This window comes from Hetaerina americana, unplaced genomic scaffold (assembly GCF_022747635.1).
Source record: "Hetaerina americana unplaced genomic scaffold, ioHetAmer1.1.p SCAF_11, whole genome shotgun sequence".
NCBI classification, from domain to species: Eukaryota; Metazoa; Arthropoda; class Insecta; order Odonata; family Calopterygidae; genus Hetaerina; species Hetaerina americana.
Genome location: NW_027286181.1, coordinates 23091296 through 23112103, shown reverse-complemented (window position 1 = coordinate 23112103; position 20808 = coordinate 23091296). Strand labels below are relative to the sequence as shown.

Here is a 20808-nt window from a genome sequence, read left to right as displayed (position 1 = left end):
CCGATTTCCTCTCGCCTTTACTGCTCAACCCGCCAAACCTCTCACCCTCTCACACCATCCGGGGCGAGGATCTCCTCTTGAATTCACATCCCCACCATCCTATCCTACGGGCGGTCTTCCACCCTCCCTCGCATCCGCCCCCGCTTCCAAATCCCCATTCTCCTGGCGAGAAAGGGAAGGGGGAAAAGATCGGACCGGGAAGGGTGTATATATTTTTTTTTAATCTCCTCTCCGGGGGACAAGGAAAAATAAAGACCTCTCCCCTTCATATCCCTGCGTCATATCCACGGCATTCGATGCCCTCCCGACTCTCCCCCCCCCCACCATCCCGGCCAGCGTTATCGCGCCCGCTCCTAGTAAGGAGTGTAGGAGTTTGCGCTTAGGTAGGGCTTGCTCCGACCCCTGGGTTTTGCAGCGGGGGGGGGGGCGCAGTAATATGAGGGTGGGCGGGTTCGTAGGAAAGCGGGAGGTGAGACCATGGGTGCCGGGCTCGCGTTCGGTACGGAAATCGATGAAATGTTTCACTCCCCAAACCTTATATAGAAAGGAAGGGTTGGTTTTGTGATAAATCGAGATTATATTTTGCCCTACGATAGATAACAGAGCTGAGGAAGGCGCAAGTAAAGCTTTTACCGCGATTGGGATAACCCATCGTAAAGGATATCGCTCTCCAGTCGGCTCCAATCAATCTCAAAAGTCTTTAAATTCCTTCTCTGTTGTGCGATCTACCCGTCCCGCGGGTAAAAGAAATCTACCCTACTCCCGTTTCGTAAAACTCTAAATGGCCTCTTGGCCTCGCATCCATTGCCACTGTCGTTCCATCGTGAATAATTCCTCCCACACGTTTTCGGTTTGGTGGGGGGGGGGTACAAGGCCAAAGGAAATACAAACGTCCCATCCTTATTCATAGTCGGGAAGGTGCCTAATTTAGGCATCATCTCAATGAACGGTCACACGCTCGGCAGACACCGCGAGCGCATGCCTTGTTGAAATGAACGTTCCGACCGGGATCTAGCGGACATATCCACGCTGCGGTGTGGGTCGCGCGACTTCAAACGGATTGACGAGCGAAGTAGTAGGTACGTACCTGCATCAAAGCGAGCGAGGTAAAGAGAAGGGATCGATGGTGAATACATCTCCCACCCAGATAGTCGCGTTAAAATAGGAGTAGGCGAAAGGCCTGCTGGGTCCTGTCGTCTCGATTTCATCAATTCCGTGCTCAAAGCAGTCCTCTTTCTCTCAACTTCCTCAACTACACGCTCCGCTTCTCCTGACCTGATTCCGGAGCTGTCCCTCGGACCCGGGATTTCCGCTGTTCCCCAACTTTCCCTCATCAAATTTCTTTTGTTCCCACTCCCGTCTCTCCCTTCTTCCTCTCGCTAATTTCATCGCCATCGGCACGCGAGAGGCTCCGAGTCATCCCTGTCACGCACTTTGAGACGCGAGCGAGTTGTGTATAGGTTGGCTTCCTTATTGCGTCCTTCCTCCCCCTCTTCATCCGTCGACTTACGCCGTTCCACCAGCCTCCTCTCCCTTCCCGTCCTACTCTTCTCCACTCCAATGTCCTTCAGTATCTTTATATTTAATTGTAGTCGACTCCTTCATCCACTCACGCCTCTTATATCCTCTGCACGACCCTAACCGTTAGGGCAACACCCTCTTTAAACTCAGCCATCCTCTTCATCGAATGGATTTGTGGTCCTCGTAATTTGTCTCGAGAGTAGCAGCAATTGTCCGTTTCGCTTCATGCAGTAATTTCGCGCTCCTCTTCCCTTTTGTCATTACGGCCATTTACCTCTGCCATCTGCCACTACAAAACATTTCAAATTACATCATTTCATTGAATCCATCCCTGCTTCATATTGTACACATCTTGGAAATGCCTTTATCACTTTTCCGGTAATTATCTTCTCCTTCTTGAGGAAAAGCTCTTGAAGATTGTCGACGCATCATAAATGTTTTCTTTGAGAGTTCCTTCATTCAGGTAATCGCGTAAACTCCGTGAACTACCATCTCCAAAATATGTATTTTCCAAGTACTACTTAGCGTGTACTTTAACTAATAGCATTGGGTAATTAAAAATAAGTAGTCCGATCCAGGAGGGGATATAGAAGGTATATACAATTGTTTTAACTTGATCAAACTGAATAATAAAAGGAATAATGTGTATTTTTGAGTGAAAAAACTTAAATTCGTAAGATAAATGTTTAAAAAATAAGAATATGCATACAAATTTATATTCAAAGTGATTACGATAATATATGTCTCTGGTGAAATTATTTTATGTTTACAAACATCGCGATAGCGTTAAAACTTTTGAAAAGTGTTAGTTGGATTGCCACAAATTGTTCTTCATATGAAATCGATTGGGTGAATTTACCGTAGTTGATTTCATTTTGCAGATTTTTCTTTTCTTCGCTCAACTAAGAGCTTTGGGCGTAGTTTTCTCGATGTGAATTTGTTTAGTGAGTGTTGGAAAAAAATGGAAATCAGAGGGATTTTTAAATTTCACTAAAGAGCATGAAACAAATGGCCGTGTAAAATCGCACCACATAACATCCTATTTTGGACGCCTCGCTTAAAATAGGGGAACTATCTCATGTCAACAATTGAATCCATACAGGGTGCAAGAAAAAATTTCGGATTCGTTTAAATAAGTCAGGAAAAAACGTGAAGTAAGTCAATTTTGTAAATCCCTTCGACTAAAAGCTTGGAATAAAGTTATCAGTCGTTGAAATCAAAATAAAACTGACATTTATATTTGTAAATTTATTGACCTTGACAAAAGGAAATTATAACATTAATAGTGACTTCTAGAGACAGCAAAATTACGCCTTTGATCCTATAACCGCAACGTAGGAGGTGATTTTTGACCGTTTTGACTTTTTTACTGAGAGGAAACTCTTTACCTCAGATTGGTTATAATGAAAATCACGAGTAGATCATAGCGTTGGGAAGTCTTAGGCGGAGAGAGCAAGCAGGAAAGAGGTGAAGGCAGACGGAGAGAAGAAAAGTTATAATGAATAGATCTGCCCGAGTGTGAAAACGAACACCGTGCGATTTACATTCATTATTTAGAACCTGAGAAAAGAGCGAAGAAAAATTTTCCCTTCGAGAAAAAATGTTAATGGGCGTCAAAAAATGTTAATACCGATTAAACTCGACTCCACCGCATCCGTTAACTTTGCGACTTCTCATTTTTCAATGACTTAGCTACCAAACCGACAAATTTTATTTTGGTGACTGGATTAAAGGTAGTTTGAAACGCAAGAGTTGGAGAGAACGAAAGGAAGATAAGGAGGAGGATTTGAAGACGTTGAGAACCGACCAAATGTTCGCATCATCTTCTGTGGTTAAGATGATGCGAACTTAATTTCTTAGCGCTGCATCCACCTAACGCCACATAGTGCGTGTTATATATATTTTGGCCAGGTTCGCAGTTTTGGGGATGATGCGAACGAAATAACGCGAGAAAATTTGTGGCATAAGGGAAAAGATAAATGAGGCTATTTGAAGAGAAAAAATAGCACAATATAGCACGGGAGCGAATTACATTTCTACGTGACTCCCAGATTTCGTGTAATTAGATTTCCCTGAGCGAAATCTTAACTTCCCCGCATAGTGCCAAGTCTGTCCCCTGACATAAAACGATTTTGCGGTGTCCCCTATATCTGAAGCTCATTCTGCAACCGTTTGAATTAACTTACGTACATCGCTTTGGTCCTTATTAGTCACTAGAAACTCAACCTCATTTACCCAAAACTTCTATGACTACAAGAAGTTTAGGGGCAGAGGCAAGGATAGATGGACGGAGAGGAACTTGGACCGCGGGAAATGAAAAATATAGTTGCATAGTTTCCCACACCTTCAACAGGTTAAACTGCATAAGAGAGGGTGAAGACATCATGGAGGAATAAGTGATTGAAGTGTATTTTTTGTGAAGAAAAAATCCCATTCTGAAGAATGGTTGGCGCTTAAGTTTAAAAAGTCACTTCATCACATTGTGAATGTAAGCTCAAGGGATAAAAAAGAAAGCTGATAAATGGTGAAACGTTAAATATAAAAGAGAACAACTTTGAATAGGTCAGGTGGAATGGTATATGAGCTACAGAATCTAAAAGAGCATATATCTGAATAGAAAAGAAAAATGAAAGGGTAAAAATTTAAGGAGTGGTCGGTAGAAGGTTTTAAACTGCAGAGAAACGCTGTCAAAAGAAAACGGATTGAAGGCAGTGAATAATTATCATAAGGTTTTTAAATGTGCTAGAAACGAGAGTTGTCTTCGCCGAGGAGGCATAATATATTTTGGCGGTCTTAAAAAATATCCCTCTTTCTGAATTATAAATCATGAAAATTTATATCAAATAAAACAGCATTTAAGAAAATATGATTTTTAAAGGATAACAAAATTATTTTAAAGACACTTTGAGCAAACAACATGAGACGCACAGAAGGGAAAGACAAGGATGCATGTAGGAAAGAAACAGGAAGGTAAGTTAGATTTTAAAAAATGCATTAGAAGAAAAAATAGCGGTCATGAGAAATTTTTCAAAAAGAATTGAAACCGCGAGATAAGGAGAAAAATTATTTACCTGTGTTAAAAGCACTTTTGGAGGGTAGGATAGGCAAAAAAAATTAGGGTTGAGGAGTATAATCCCAGGATATTGTCCCAAAATTCCCAAAATTGAGGGAATAATCCAAGTTGATCTGATTGAATGAATCATTGCCAATGGGTGGGAGAGAAAGCGAGAGAATGAAAGAATGAAGTGAGAATCAACGTACTTCTCCCCTAAACACAGTATTGTCCCTTCAGACATTCCTAACCCTTCCTTTTTCCTTAGATGTCGAGAACAGTAATAGACATTTACTCTTACCAGGGAGCCGTGCAAAAGCGGATGTCGAGGAGAAGTGAGGGATTTAGGAGTGCATCAACAAAGGGGTATCGAGGGGGTAACTTTTCGGTTTGGCTTTTGTAATCATTATTATAATATTCAATATGCACGTAGAGATTTTACCTTTGGAGTTATAACGGTTGGTGAAGGATGTGTGAGTCTAGGGGGGTCAAGTTTAGCACGGGTAATTGTAAAAGCAAGCCGAAGGGTTGATTCAGTGTGAGTGTGAGTTCCTGTGCGCGTTTTGTTGAGAACGTTCCGCGAGGAAGACAGAGGGAAAGGGGGTAATGGAGTTGTGAGGGGGAGAGACTGAGTCTGCGCGTACCCTGGCGCTTCAAAACATACCCCCTCTGACCCTCCTTCTCCCTTCCCCCTTCTCTCTCTCCGGACACCCCGCCCACGCGCCTCCCAGAACACATCCCCAAGTCCCCCGCGCGAACTCCACACACTCTCTCCCGCATCTTCTTGCCGGAACCGCACCGCGGAACGCGACGAGAGAGAGGGAAAGAGAGATCGCGCGCGGGATAAGTTAGCGGCGGACGTGAAAAGAGGACGCGGAATTTTCCCCTTTCCCCGATCCTCACCCGAAATCCGCCCGCTTATAAAAAACAATTTAAATAGGAGACGTTTTGATTGTTTTGACGCAGGTTCTCCTGGGTGTGAAGGAAGGGGAGGACACTGAAGAGAAGAGAAAACGAAGAAATTAAACAGAAACGAAATGAGCAAATGGGAGCGTGGCTAGACCGCTTAGGGTAGGAAAACGACGAAGCTTTGACGAAGAGGTGTATCTACCATTCTGCCAGTTCCGAAATCGGTGAGACCGCTATGTCCGAGATTGAGGACGCGTCCTTGTCCGGGAACGGCAGCGTGACCATGGATCTTCCGCCTTTCGACTGCGATGCTGGAGCCAACTGCACCTTCCCGGTCAACTCGTCGCTCTCGGAGGGGATGCCGAACTGCTCAGCTTCACCCGCCACCGGAAGGCTCATCTACACGCCGTACTTCCAGGCGGCCATTTACTTCAGCTACTGCTCCATCTTCGTGGCGGCCCTCTGTGGGAACGGGCTCGTGTGCTACGTCGTCCACGCCTCCCCCCGAATGCGGACCGTCACCAACTACTTCATCGCCAACCTGGCCGTGGGGGACGTCCTCATGACCCTCTTCTGCGTCCCCTTTTCATTCGTGCCGGTGCTTATCCTTCAGTACTGGCCGTTCGGGGACTCCATGTGCCGCATGGTGAGCTACTCACAGGGGGTCTCTGTCCTCGTCTCGGCGTACACCCTCGTGGCTATTTCCCTGGACCGGTACATGGCCATCATGAGGCCGCTGAGGCCGAGGCTGTCCAAGAAGGGGGCCGCCGGGGCGGTCGCGGGGGTTTGGGTGTTCGCCTTGGCCACTGCCTCCCCCATACCCATCGTCTCCAAGCTGACACAGCCTCTGCCGTGGTACCAGGAGTGCTCCCGGGACCTCTGCTCCGAGGAATGGCCGTCCAGTAACCTCCGGTACCGCTACTCCATGGCCCTCATGTCGCTGCAGTACATCACACCGCTGACCGTCCTGGTGGCGACGTACGCGAGGATAGCGGCGGCCGTGTGGGGCAAGAGGACGCCCGGCGAGGCGGAGAACACGAGAGACCAGAGGATGGCGAGGTCCAAGAGGAAGGTGAGTACTCTGCCTAGCAATCTTGTTTTTCTTTCTTTATGTCTACAGTTCCGGCAAATTCATTATTTAACTCGTTGTCACGAGGCATTGAAGTGTTCATTGGCATTTAGTCTATCTTTTCGATCGTTGTCGGTGCATGTAAGATTTTCCTGTGTCCGTGAATAGATCTACTTCTACGTTCCCCCTTGAAGGCGTATGGTAGGGAATGTTAGGTAACCAGATATCAGGTCAGTCAAATGTAATCCTCCCCTTCAAGATGATTTTTCGGGCTTTCCAAAAAACAATGATTATATACTTTATTCCTATCGAGTCAACTTCCTGGCGTTTTCACTGCATCATTTCCATCTACAGTATTTCGCACTTTACTGTTGCATTCCCATCGGTGTAATTGGTAATTTTTACGGAGAAATTATTATTTTGCTTCCGGATCATTTTAATTGCCGCACATGTTCAAAGGCCATCATTTAAATAAATGTGAGATCGTGAATAGGTGGAAATTAATGATTGTCGGTGGCATTAACTTCTTACCATTCATTTTCACCTGTATATATTTTATTTCCATTACTAAATTTCAACGCTGCGATTCCAGCATAAAGATTAGCCGAAATGAGTTTCCTGGGTACGCCTGAAGGCAGATTTTTTCATGCTAAAAGAGGTTTTTGAAAATAAAGTCAACTCGAGGAAATGATTTGTACAAAATTATTTCTGTCATAAAAATTATACAAAATAAAAGTAACAAAGACAGAATGCTTCTTTTTAAAAACGCTTCCTCCTCAGAACTCGCCCAACTCTGTATGGTTAAGCCTTGAGAGCTCGCAGAAATGAATACTCTCTCCTCGGTAAGAGCATCTTTGAACTTGTATTTACTTGAGATAAAGGGGAACCAACCCACACTTCACAAAATATATTACGCCATTTAATGCGAAGAGTGTCAGTAGATTTTCAAGCTGGATTCCTATTTTCCGCGGCATTGTTTTGGTTCCGTGGAAACGAATCCTTGTGAGAAGAGGGATGAACTCTCAGGCTAGAGCACTAGAGAAATATGATTGGAGAAGGCTAGGGAAATTTTCGGCTGGAGAGGAAGACAAATGGGGAGGAAAATCTTGGAAAAAATATTTGTCGTCACGAATATTAAAGGAGGTTTGCTTCAAGGATTGTTCATATAGAAGCAATTACTAGAAAAAAAATTTCTCATTGGATCCATTCAGTGAGTTTCAGGGAGACTGCAAGGGTAGCGCTTTATCTAACTTAAACATTTTTAATCCTTGTTGATATTTATTAAATACCAGCCTGAAGCATCTTCCAATTTAGTTTCCCACCGTCAGTTTCTCTCAGTGTGCACCACAAGAGAATCATGGTGGATCTCGTTAAAGTTAGCGACGCAGTGAGCATTAAATTTATTACGCTTTCTCCGTACTCGTCTTATTTCATAATGTGGTATTATGACCGGCAGTTTTATTTACGTTTTGGCAGTTTTAAAGCTCTTAAAAGGGAAGTTTGTTCAGGTCGTACGAGTCGTCGGAATTATAGCTAATAGTTGGCATTTTTTTTCATTTTTTCTCTTTGGGCATTGGAGGAAACGTCATACTAATTCATTTTTGTAAAGCTTCACTTGGATAAAATTATTAGGGTAGATAAAGGAAGATAGAAGGCCTTTAGCCAGCTTGAAGGGAATAAAAATATACGAAGAAATGAAGAAAAAATTACTTTAGGGCAAATATAGGGCATAGCGCATAGGATATATGGCAAAGATTAGGAGATACTTGAAACGCTTAGAATTAATTGTCTTTAGAGATCCGTCCCAAAATTTACATTTAAATAAGCTGAGTAACTTGAAGGAAAAAAATTGTTAAATTTATTTTACCTTCAAATATGAGCTCTTTTAAATCATATGCCCCATACAAGCAGATATGATGGTCTAAACATGGCCTTCAAAGATGAAATCATCGGGTGAAGGAAAGAATTTTCGAGCTTAATGATTCTTGCTTTCACTCAATTTTATGTTAAATATGAATAAGTCGTAGTTCCAATTGTAGGGCATAAATTTTTATTTACACAAATTAGGAACATAGAGAAATATACTATGCCGCAGTAGATCATATTCATGCACGTTATTAGGTATTAATTACTGGTTTTCGATTTGTAACATTTCCCTCATCTTTGAAATAAATTCATGTGGATGAAATAATTTTGTTGTTTCATAAATATTTTTCACCTAGGGCATAAACACACATAGTACTTCTTCATCCTTTAGAATTGTAAGTAAAGTGAAATAAACCCACCATTCCTAATTAGGTGTCATGTATAGAGTTAAGCTTAAGTCTTAATGATCACGTGTGTAAAAATATTTTCAAATAATCCCTTCTTTTAATAATATGCATTGAAAAGTTGTTTTCAATAAATCTTGGCGATGTTTGAAGAGAACTCCTTTGTACAAGAGCAATATATTAGTCGACCTGCGTTTGCACGTGATGAATGGGACTCTGTATCTGAACGGTAAGACACCCTCATAAAATATGCTGCATATTATATCCACCACAGAGTGTGCAAAATGCCTTATCGTTGGTCTCGACCAATTAAGCTGTGATTTTTATGGACATATCAGGAGCAGGCTCTAGGGGGATTGGCAAGATCACAGAAGCCTGGTAACGACGTATACATTGCTCTTTTGTTTGGGCGCATATACTAGGAAATTATGTTCCCCAGGGTTTTTCTCCCGATATAAAATTTCTGGTAAGGTCAAGTGTGTTGACGACCAACCCGAACTTATTTCACCCCGACCCCCCCCCCCCTTTCCCCCGGATATCCGGTTTTGTATCTGGAATCCTCTAAATTAGAATGAATTGCAAGAATACTCGCGGATATTAGTCAAAACATACGGGCCATCGTCGACAGGTGAACTTATTTGGCGACGAATTTCGAATTTTTCTCGGGGGGAACTCCCTGGCGTTAGAGTCGCGGGGAGACGACTTTACATTTGCATAAAAACGTAAGCAGGGTCTCTCGTTACCCAGGGGGGATATTATTCCTCTAGGGAAGACTTTCTTCCTTCCCCGCCTACCGCATACTGAAAGCAGCGCACTTTCGAATGAATCTCCTTTCCTTATGACAGGAAATATAAGACGGCTTTTGTCTTACTTTAGCCCATAATTGTTTTAGTTGACGTGGACGCGTTTAGCTAAATAGTTATTTATAGTTTCTGTTTATGGTTTCTTAAAATGTACAAATCTCGGTTTATGGGGCAATTAGGGCCTATATCACAGCCTTATACTATACTATTGTAAAGGCTTCACCACTTTCAAATTCATGCTGAAATATCTAATGATTTTAAAAGCAGTTGATATTATTTTTTGGAGCTGATCCTTTCATTGATTGCCTCTTGAACTTTCGTCTAATGCTCATTTTATATTTTTTCCCCATATGAGAACCCCCATATTTTCCTAATACCTCGTGGCCGTAGCAGTAGAAATGTACCAGCGCTTTGTTAATATAAACGGATTGAAATGAAATCCGGATATAATAAGCCTTCAAATAAATCGGATTATCGTAATCGTTTCCATCATTTTATTCATTCGAATATTGGTTCCATTAGAACTAAAGCATTGATTTTTGATGACATGAGTTTTGAGGCTTCCAGTTGACCTTTTTTTGATATACTTCGTCGACTGAATCGTACGTGTGCGCCAAAGCATCATGGGTATTTTAAGTAAGAAGCTTCTCGGTTCACCCCTGAGCCGGAAATTTGGGATGCATGATGCATAAACCAGTGAAACAGTGAACGAATTTATCCTATCGTCATTTCCATTCAAACAAGAGATTCAATTAACTACATGCGCCACCGCTGCGGGTCACGTCTCTTCGTCACGTTGAAGGAAATAGGATGAATGACAAGATCATAGTCTTCATTTGGGGAATTCAAGGAACGCATATATGGCTCTGCTTTTGTGATCTCTCTTTCAAGGTTGTTCGTCCTAACCCCAGAAATGAATATTTACAAGAAAGATTCACTTTTATTCAACACCTGCTCGACGATTTTTATTTTAATAAATCCAGGAGGTTGCAAAAATAAAATATTCACACTGAATGATTTATGAAGCTTTCTGGGTACACTCACTCATCACGATTTCCTTTTCCCAGTGTAAAATATATTTCAAAGTTACAACAAGAAGTGAAAAAGAAAATAGTGCTAAAAAGGAGCCAAATAGAATTAATGAAAAGATAGAGAAAGATCACGAGATTGGCTGAAACCCTCCGCTTAATGGCTAAAGCTGTCCGACGAATGATTTCAATGCGTGGGTTCTGGGATACTTCGGTGCAGGTGTATTCGACAGGAAAAATAACAAATGGAGACATAGAGTTGGAGGAAGAAATTAAAAATATAAAAAATGGATTGGGTTGCTAGCAGAGATGACAGCAACAAGAAGGATGCTTTTAAAGGAAGTTAACCCATGGTAAAGAGAAGGGAAGGAAACTTGAAAATAGTCTTGTAGATATATTATCATTATTTTTCACCGGTTAAGGTATGTTTTGAGAGCCAATACATCCGTGAAACGATGAATTTCCTTGCCTGTCGTAAAAATACACAACCTGGCATCCGAGGCTAAAATAATCCCATCTTCAATTCCGCATATTTCCCTTCTCCCTGCATACCGTGTAACATATCCATCCTTTTCCTTCCCCTGCCTTGCCTGCCCAAAATTTTTTTTCTCTATCACAATTTTGAGTATAGTTCAAAAATACATTTATTCCCTCATTGGTTTAGCCAAAAATAATCGTGTAAGTATAACTAAATGTGGCATTTATTTTAAATTTACTTCCAACTTAATATATTTTCTGATTATAATAGGAAAAATAAATTATTTATTTATGAAAACATATCACTGTTCCGTGATTATTGAAACAGGCTGAAAAATGAATGCTTAAAGTCTAATGAATCAAGCTTTACGACGAACTTTTTCGGATTTAAAGGAATTGAAAATGGTCAATTGAAAATGTCCTATTTCGGGGCTGTATTTCTCTGCCGTTGGACTCAGATGGCTAACAATTCTACCTCTGCTATTCTTGAACAAGGGAATGTGGGAAAATTTATGCTTGAATGCGATGTTTTTCGTTTTTCACAACTTCGGATCCAGGAGCAATCGCCGCAAACGCCGCATCCCGATTCCCGCAGATACTACTGTTCTTCGTCTGGTGATAAGCTAGCATATATTGAGTGAGGAGCATAAACCGTGTGAGCATAAACATACGTGAGTATGCGCAGAATAGGAAAAAAATCGCCATCTTTTCTTATTTTTGCGTAGGCGAATCACGAATTAAATATTTTTTGTTATGCCGTATTTTTAAAAGGCAAAGAAAATTTAATTTAGTAACTCTATTTCAAAGAGAGCGATGGCTATAAGGAAAATCAAAATCTTGAGATTGGTTACTTAATATTAGAATGCATTCCACATGAATACATACCGTCGTCCCACGTAATCGAGCAAGAAAGGCTGATATGGCTCTTTAATTCAAGGAATAGCTGGCTAAAATATTTAAAACTGATATACAGAAATGGTAAAACTTCATATTATTATATTAGAGCTAGGATAATTATGGGTTGGAATCTGGGTAATAATTTGTTATCTTCTTTGAACTTGACGAATAAATGTTTAAAAAATTTAGCAAATCATAAGGAAAAATACATAAAATTTACCTAGTCTGATTTTAACAAGGTTTCTATTTAATTCTTTGAATTATCAATGAACATCGGGCTGCCTTGAAATATCAAGAATGTTGCTATACGCCCAGTGTGCGGATAACCAAACTTATAGAAACATGATTCAGACTGTAGGAGACATTGAATAAATTGAATACCTCCTCAAGAAATACGAAATACTCCAAATTTTACTGAGACTCAAAATTGAGCAGTTTTATATTAGCATTTATGAACATGTGTTTTCGACAACATCGACCTCATGCGTAAAGCTAGGCATAAATGTTTCCCCAATGGAAAGTAAAGGAAGGGATGGTGACGTGTGTGGGAGAGGATTTGAGTGTAGTGCGATTGTGTTTTGGGAGAATAGGCAGGTAATGTATATTCATTGACAAGAAAGTTCCCAGTTTTCACGCATTCTAAGTTTTACCGCACGCATTTTACCAGTTTAGAGCTGTTCTTATGCATTCAAATCTCGTCGTTTGCTCGAGAGTTGGAGAATAGGCATTTAGGAGCTCGTATAGCTTACCACAGTCTACTCGTTGGATGAATGTCTCTTGAAACTGAAGGTTTGCAAGCCGGTGGAGGCGAAGTGTATCTCTCTAGTAATTCACAAGTATTTTGTAGGCTATAACGTATTAATGAGTTTGGTAAATGTCGTGTTTTGTCCTCAGCCAAGTTATAGAGTTCAATTTTCATTTCGGCAACGGCATCTCCGTCTAAGGAAGAACAATAGTTTAAACTGTGAAGCATCCCTTCGCCATGGAATTCGTGGGATGTTAATCATTCTAATTCTTGATGAAACTAAAACCTTCCTCATTCTTAATCACACGTCTTGACTTGAGTGTGCTGGGTATTAAGTTAATGTATTTGATACCAGATTAAAACAAAGAAACAAGAAGTGTCAACCCCACAGGTAAATGTTATATTTCTTGATTTTGGTCTCGTGGTGCCTTGCGTTCTCCATATAAGAAGATGCATCAGCAGTTTTAGTATTCTTGATTTAGTTAAATAAAAGTTTCCATTTTCAAACAACACAGATTTTGCTGGTGAGTACATATAAATTGATACCACCGATATGAAGGAATATAAGATAAAGGCGCACTGAGGAAATCTCTCGCATTGAGGAAAGGAAAATACTTCTCTGGTGTGTTTGGTGACTTATATTATTATTATTATTATTAAAAATACACATGTGCTGATAGACATTGCCAGGTGGTACCCAAGTCCCAAATAATTGCAAAAGATAATACATAAAACCAGACTTCAAAACACATATCTCTTTAACAAAACAAGTGAATCCCCATCCCATTTACAGCCATTAATCAGCAAGAAAAAAAAGATAAATTAAAAAAAGTTAAGCTATTACATATAATACAATACACCACACATCAATCAAATTATTACATATATGCCTTACATCTATTCTTAAAAGTATACACTCTTATATTGTGCATGTATACCAGTAACCTTTTTAATATGATACTCTTATTGTTAAAATGTTGGAAATTTTAATCAAATATATAATAGTTCAAGTCAGAAATAATTTTCTCCACCAGCGGGAGTCATCTACTCTGTTCCCAAAACGAAGGATTGTCCTCGGAAAAATCTCCACTCTTCTATTTTCTATTATTATTATTATATTATATTAGGTATCCAATGCAAATCTTTGTAATACCTAGACAATTTTTGTGATATAAATTTCAATAGTGCCTTGCAGCTCGTTGATGGGTTTTCATACCTGTATTTTCACTGAGTCTTTAATTTCACATCTTACTTTCATATGTATGTGAGGGTTGACGTTATCATTTGACTCCATAGGTGTCCAAGATATTTCTTCGAGCACGACATTTTGATGTGAGAAAGGACAGGAACTAAACAGGATACGCAAGGCAAAAGCAGGCGTACTTCTTTTCTGAGTTCCATTGAATCGAATTTCTCGAAATGTTTATGGACATACTAATTACATCTGCTATGAAATCAATACAGAGTTAGTGGGAAATGTAGATGTCCTCTTTATTTTTTAGGGGTAATTTGAAAATTGAGTGACGTTTTGGGAGGACTACTTTGACAGCCAAGTAAATAAATATTTTTCGACGAAAACAGATACAAATTTAAAATAAATAAATAATGTATTGAACTGCAGTTTACATAAATACATGTTAATTTTAAATTTATGCTTTTCTGCTGGAAGTGGTCAATTTCCGTAGATTAACTTGAGTAATACGGCTACTTTTTGGGAGCATAAGTATCTAATTTTACACCATCCTCTTTGGCCCTAGGAAAATTCAATTTACGTAATTTTAATTTATTTGACGAAAATTACTTCCCTTGAAGGATCTTTTACACAAAATTCGATCCTTAAATCTGCCTGCGTATGGGTACCCACTAATCCAACATTGAATGTATGTGTAGTATCTGCATTGTACACATATTGTTCTTCTATTGGTGTTTAATCTCTTCATCGTTTGCGAAACTCAATTTCGAATGCATTCGTTTATCTCTTGTCTATACATGCTCATTACTGTTTATTTCCATATCACAAACACATTTGTATTTCGTTTTATATTCTCTGCATTCTATGGCCTCATGGATTGTATTGTATCCATTATATTTTAGGCCATATATATATACATTGAGCCATATGACTCAGGTCATGAAAACATTTAATGCATTTATTGTCGTTACATTCAACTGTTAAACGCTGTTATGATACACTTAGTAGCATATCCAAAATATTAGAGGAGCTAGGTTGGGAATCACTCACAGAGAGACGGTTAAATTACAGATTAAATCCGTTGCATAAATATGAAGGAGGACGAAAGAGTGAGCAGTGATGTAGATAATGCATTATTACCCCCATCGTACTACGGTAAGAGAGATCATGTCAAAAAAGAGAGATTTAGTGTTGAAGATTTTTTTTCCATGAACGTTAAGGGATCAGAATAACATAGACCGACCGCGGGAGGGGTCATATTCGGGTCCAAATTAGCCTGGTGTGTATTCACCACCTGCCACACACCCTAGCGGTGGCTTACAGGGTACTTAAATGTCAAAAATATTAATCTATATTCATAAACCTGTTTTTTGGAGAATAGGGTTATATTGTAGTCTGCATCTATTACGCTATTGGCATCTTTTGCACTCGTTCACAATCAAGTTGAAGAACATCATAAATATACTTTTCTCAGATTGCTCTGCCTGTAAAAGAATCCTATGATTGGAGTTAACGTAAATGGTGTGAGGTTTTTGCATATTTAAATATATTATTTGAGCCAAAGAGACGATTTTTCATGGGTTGTAATAATTCTACAATTCTACTCGTGAGCTAGAAATTACTTCCTTCTCTCGAAATATTCAATTGCAATATAAGTACGCGATTGAAATGATACTTTTTAATTTCATTATTTTTAATTTATTAAAATAGTGTGTAAAAGTAACAAGCCTGCCGCTGCTTTGAATATATATGACTTCAATAAAGTAAACTTCTAAAACTACCTACCTTATTCCATTTTGAGTTCGATAAACATGTACTTGTTGCTTGGTTTTTATTAAGAAAGGTCTTATCATGATATGAATACTCCACAATGTGGATATTCTCATAAAAATACGTTAGTTAGAATTATTAATGTAAAAGTAAAGTTGAATGATAAGAAATTTTACTAAAATAATGTTAAAGATGATTTTCGCACGCAATAAGTTGAAGCGTTGGATAATTATAACAAATTGAATTGAAAGAATTATTGAAATTTTCTACTGTGAGACCTTAACACTTTCCCGTTAGGTAAATTCCTAGAATGTGGAACCTACAGCTTAGTCGCATAAAGCATGCGCCGTATATGTCTCAGAGATACAGGAACGATAACAAAATAATTATTTTTTATTTTTTATATATAATTATTACTCCTCTAAGCTGTGCGATATAACAATTGCATGTTAGATGAACTTCAATGACTCAATTAGCAATTGAAAAGCAAATCAATAATGTACCCTGTACCGAATACATTCTATTTCAAATATCCGATAAAATAAAATTGATACCGATTCTTGAACTGCCTCATATTGTCAAGGTGATTGATATCCTTAACCGTATCCTTTAAATGGCTCGAATACTGCATTAGATTTTTTTTTTACTTTTTACCCATAATTAAATAACGCTAATTGAATTCAGAACAGAGTGCAATAATAGTGAAGCATTATTGAAAACTTTACTTCAAAGTTCAGTTGGATTAAAATATCACCTCGTAAGCATGAATATTAAAGTATATAGTATATACTATATGTTTGTATGTCTTAATATCATTACTATGCGAATTGAAATCCTTGAGCACAATATACTTTAATGAAATGCAACAATTTCTAAGTGTAAAAATCATTCGCCTTGACCCGTACCATTCGAACCTGGACCCTTCCATATCTGTCTGAGTACTTCAGCCAGTGAAGCTATCTAGGAGTCCTCTTTAACTCTCAAATGTTGGGGGCTTTAAAGGAATAAGACGCTGTGACGAAATGCCGTGCATGCAATGCCACAAGCATTCGTGGTCGTGCGCGACACGCCAAGGTCCAAGAGGTAAAAAGTCAACTTTGGGGCTTTTAAGTTCCCAAAATTTCAAAATTCAAGAGGACGCCTCGATGGCTCAACTGGTTCAAGCACTTTATCAAATATCGAGGGATCCGAGCTCGAGTTCCGATTTAGGCGAATATTTTTTTCCCTCTGATATTGCTCCATTGTAATGTATATTAGCGGATAACTCCAAATTACTGCTGCGGCATCCCGCAGTTTCTTGGAACTTACTCTATTGAAGTCAAATTAGAACTTGTACGTAACCAAGGACAGAACCTCTTGATCTGACTTTACTTGAGCCTGCGGAGTTTTCCATCTGCATTCTTACGTCTCCTTTAGTGCTGCGCGGAGAGTACTTAGTGCTTCGTTTCTCGATAATGGGATGGGACTTTGAACTGTGGTACACTCGCCATCTATATACAATTAGAAGGTCCATTCCAAATCCCTCTTCTCAAATTACACGTACATTGCGATCAGGTCATGACATGATGAAATCACTCAATTGTGTAAGCAACCTCGATTGTCATTGGTCCCCTAATTGTTATTAATGCATATTTTATCCGTATCTATATTTTATCTTTAATTTTTCATAGTGTGTGATCAATCAATCCATCAACGGGCGATGGTCATTTAAGGCACCGTTGCAACGCATTTATCTTGGGCTAATGTGTTAAATTTTATCATTTAATTGAAGGTAATATGCATTTTTTTTAAATATGAATTAGTACAACTCAGAAAAACAACTCACAGTAAACCTTATCCTCTTTAAACTATTAAATACTGGTATTACTAGAAGTAAAGAACTTTGTACTAACCCAACCTTCTGTTTTGAGTGGAGAATACATTGCAAATGGGAAGAAATTCAGTCTCTGGCTGTGCTATGAAAAGTTTTCGAATGAATTTGAATTTATATAAGTAACCTTAGTGTTTTATTTTTTTTATATTCGGAATTGAAATGATTAGCTACGAAATGGAAGCATTTCTTGGTATTGAATGTTGAAACGAAATCTGTTGTGGAAAAGTGAACAAAAAATGATTCCATGTTTTTGATGCTTTGTGTGGTTGGCATTTTATTTTCTTTTTTTAATAATGTCCTTATGAAGTTTTAAATTTTTCTCTATATATCCCAGATGCGGAATAGTAGGACTGGCATCAATTCTGCCGCAAGAATAGTATACTCATTTTCTATATTTAATTAAACACCTCTTTTTCATTGGGTAACGTGTCTTGTCCTTACCTCCTGCATTAGCTCTTTAATATTTCAGTTGTTCAATTAAAAGTCACATGTGTTTTAGAATTGAAAAACATTCGTCGAAATAATTTAATATTTATTGTTAAATCTCTTGTACTTACCAAAGGAATCACAGACGATCTTTTATGATGAACCCTCGCGGGATTTCTCATTAGAAAACTGTCAAATCCCGAGGTTCCAAAGTATTTAATAACATTTTAAATAACCTTGCAAGCAAAATATGTTATATAATTTTACGTTTATGGTCGCAAAGCGTTTCACATAACATTTTATTTACGTGGTAACATGGTAATTTCGCAGCAAACCCAAATAGGGAGTACATGTACGTCATTTGGCATCGAAGAGAGCTGAATATAGGGCAGGATCGATATTTTTACAAGTACACCCAAGGGAGGAAGAAATTTTGAATGAATTAAGTTCACGAGAACGAGAGAGTAAGGATTCGATATGTCTATGCATTTTAAGTGAGATTTTCAGGATCAAAGATAAAATTTAGATGCTCCATCCCTTGGGATAATGAGTGCTTTGAATTTCCCAGCTACTCGTAAAACGAAGTGGTAACCATGTGCCGCTTTAAGCATTCCTGCATTTTCAAGAGAGTATCGCTCTAGTATTATGGAGGAAAACGGCTGTAGAATAAGAACATTACGCGAAGAATTGTATGTGCGATAGAAAAATGTGCCAGAAAACCAGAATTGACTACGGTTATGCTAAGTGAAGAAGAAAAGGAAATTAAACTGAGACTCGAATATAAAAGGTAGGTATGTGCAGATTCCAACGAAACTTTGAAGTAAAATGAAGATGAGTGTAGATTAGAGACTAATGAGACGTGGCCAAATAGATGAATGGGGAACGTAAAAAGGCAAAGGGAAAGACCAACTGCCGGGTTTAATAAAGTTGCGAAAGGAAATAAATGAAAAGAAAACGTGGCTGGATGAAATCTAAAGAGAGCAGGGAAAGTGGTTGGAGGAGATTTTTTGAGGCAGTGAGACGCTTAAGATCTTCTCATGGAAGGGAGTACTTTAAATACATGGTTTGTATAAAAAGTAAAAGGAAAAGTTTCGAAAAATTAAAGTTATTTCAGATATGCTGCTACGCCTCTAAACTCATAAAAAGCACATTAATTGACCGTCAATACAATTTTACCAGCGGCTTTTTCACATCTTAAAGGCTTCCTGGTAGACGTATTACGGAAGGTCCTTAAGGGTACGAGTGCAAGTTTCTTTGACGGTACTTAGGGTGCTTTGGTGGTGTCTTTTGAGGGAGGATTTCAACTAGTCAGCTGGTGCCAATTCGGGACTGTAAGGGGGTGGAAAAATCGTCACGATGGCGTTACAGAAGGTCTTTTCCAGCAGACACTCGACTCAGCTCTTGGTCGTCCGTCCGGGACGAGTTTAGCACAGATCTTTCTCGTTGCCAAATTTTCAGTAATAATAGTGTGTACTGTCATCTTATCAATGCAAATACCATCTGCAATCATGCGCACACTCAACCGACGGTCTGAAGTCAGCACGTCGTGCACACGCCTAGAAAAATTGTTACCGATAATTTTCGTTCGAATCTTTCAGAAGCGGTAAGGAGTAAAATGAGAATAGTGTCTCCGGCGTAATTTATGGAATTTATTTTTTGCCATGGTGAATGCAGGTAAGGACCATGTAACACTGAAATGATAAATGGAAAACGAGATCATACAAAACGTTGACTCTCCAAACCTACTGGGCATACTACCTATCTTCAATAGATAGTATGCCTAAGGCGATGATTACGATCCCACGTGTCTAATTCTGAAGCTTTATGGAATAGATCTCATACATTTTCGCAACATAGTGACTACATACTCAGATATATTTTGAGATAAACCTTTATCGTATATACGAGTACATTACCACTATTGTTAATTGCATATTTTTGCACAACGCAAGCAGTTCTACTTACGCATTTAAGGTATCGATATACACTTCCTGCACGCAATTAGATTGTTGGTATATCATATTTATCTGAGATATTTGAAACGAAATTACATTTAACGTCAATTTGCTCAGGGTAACGTTGCAATAATTTATTCCTGTGATTGATGTAAGATTTAGTGCTTTTCCCGCACATGATTGCAAATCATAACTCACGGGTTTTCCAACGGGTCAGGATTTTGGCTGTTGACGTTTCGATTACTAACTCTGTAATCTTCCTTAGGGCGTTAAGGACAATGACAGACTTATTCTAGTAAACGTCGGCAGCTGAAATCCTTAGTCGGTGATAAACCCGCTAACACTTTACCGTAATAATGTGATTGCTAATTATTCGTGTACCATGGCGGCTTAATATAACCCCAACATCACAGGACGCAGGCTATAAGCACAGTAAGTATATCAGATCGGAGCGTCATGTAAACATGCAATTCAAGTCTAGGTGAACCGTGATATAAGGAATAACTCAAAATTTTTGGTAAGAGCATATTTCGCTCTACATTTTGTATTCCCACCAATCAAAAGCGAGTGCATTGTGAAAGTGAGATAGCTAAAAACATAAAATCGTTACAATGCGAAATGTCAATAAGATGACGATGAACGGCCATTCTATACACATAAATAAGATGTGTAATGATAACCGGAAATTTCGGGGATTTTTAAACCCGCATGAGGAATAGAACGACGTTGGCTTTAAAACGGAAAGTGTGAGAAGCGGTGCAGACAAGTCCTCCTTTGCCGTCGGAAGCGACTTCTACGATCTGCGTGAAAGCGCGTCAAAA

General features: G+C 39.1%; 1 protein-coding gene across 1 annotated transcript in view; it reads left to right on the top strand.

The window, feature by feature from the left end:
• The first annotated feature begins 5717 nt into the window (after window positions 1-5717).
• The window catches only part of LOC139701101 (RYamide receptor-like), a 459291-nt gene continuing 444200 nt past the window's right edge, over window positions 5718-20808 (top strand). The window contains exon 1 of the mRNA XM_071599676.1: window positions 5718-6554. Within this exon, the coding sequence (XP_071455777.1) occupies window positions 5718-6554 (837 nt within the window). The remainder of the gene's footprint in view (window positions 6555-20808) is intronic.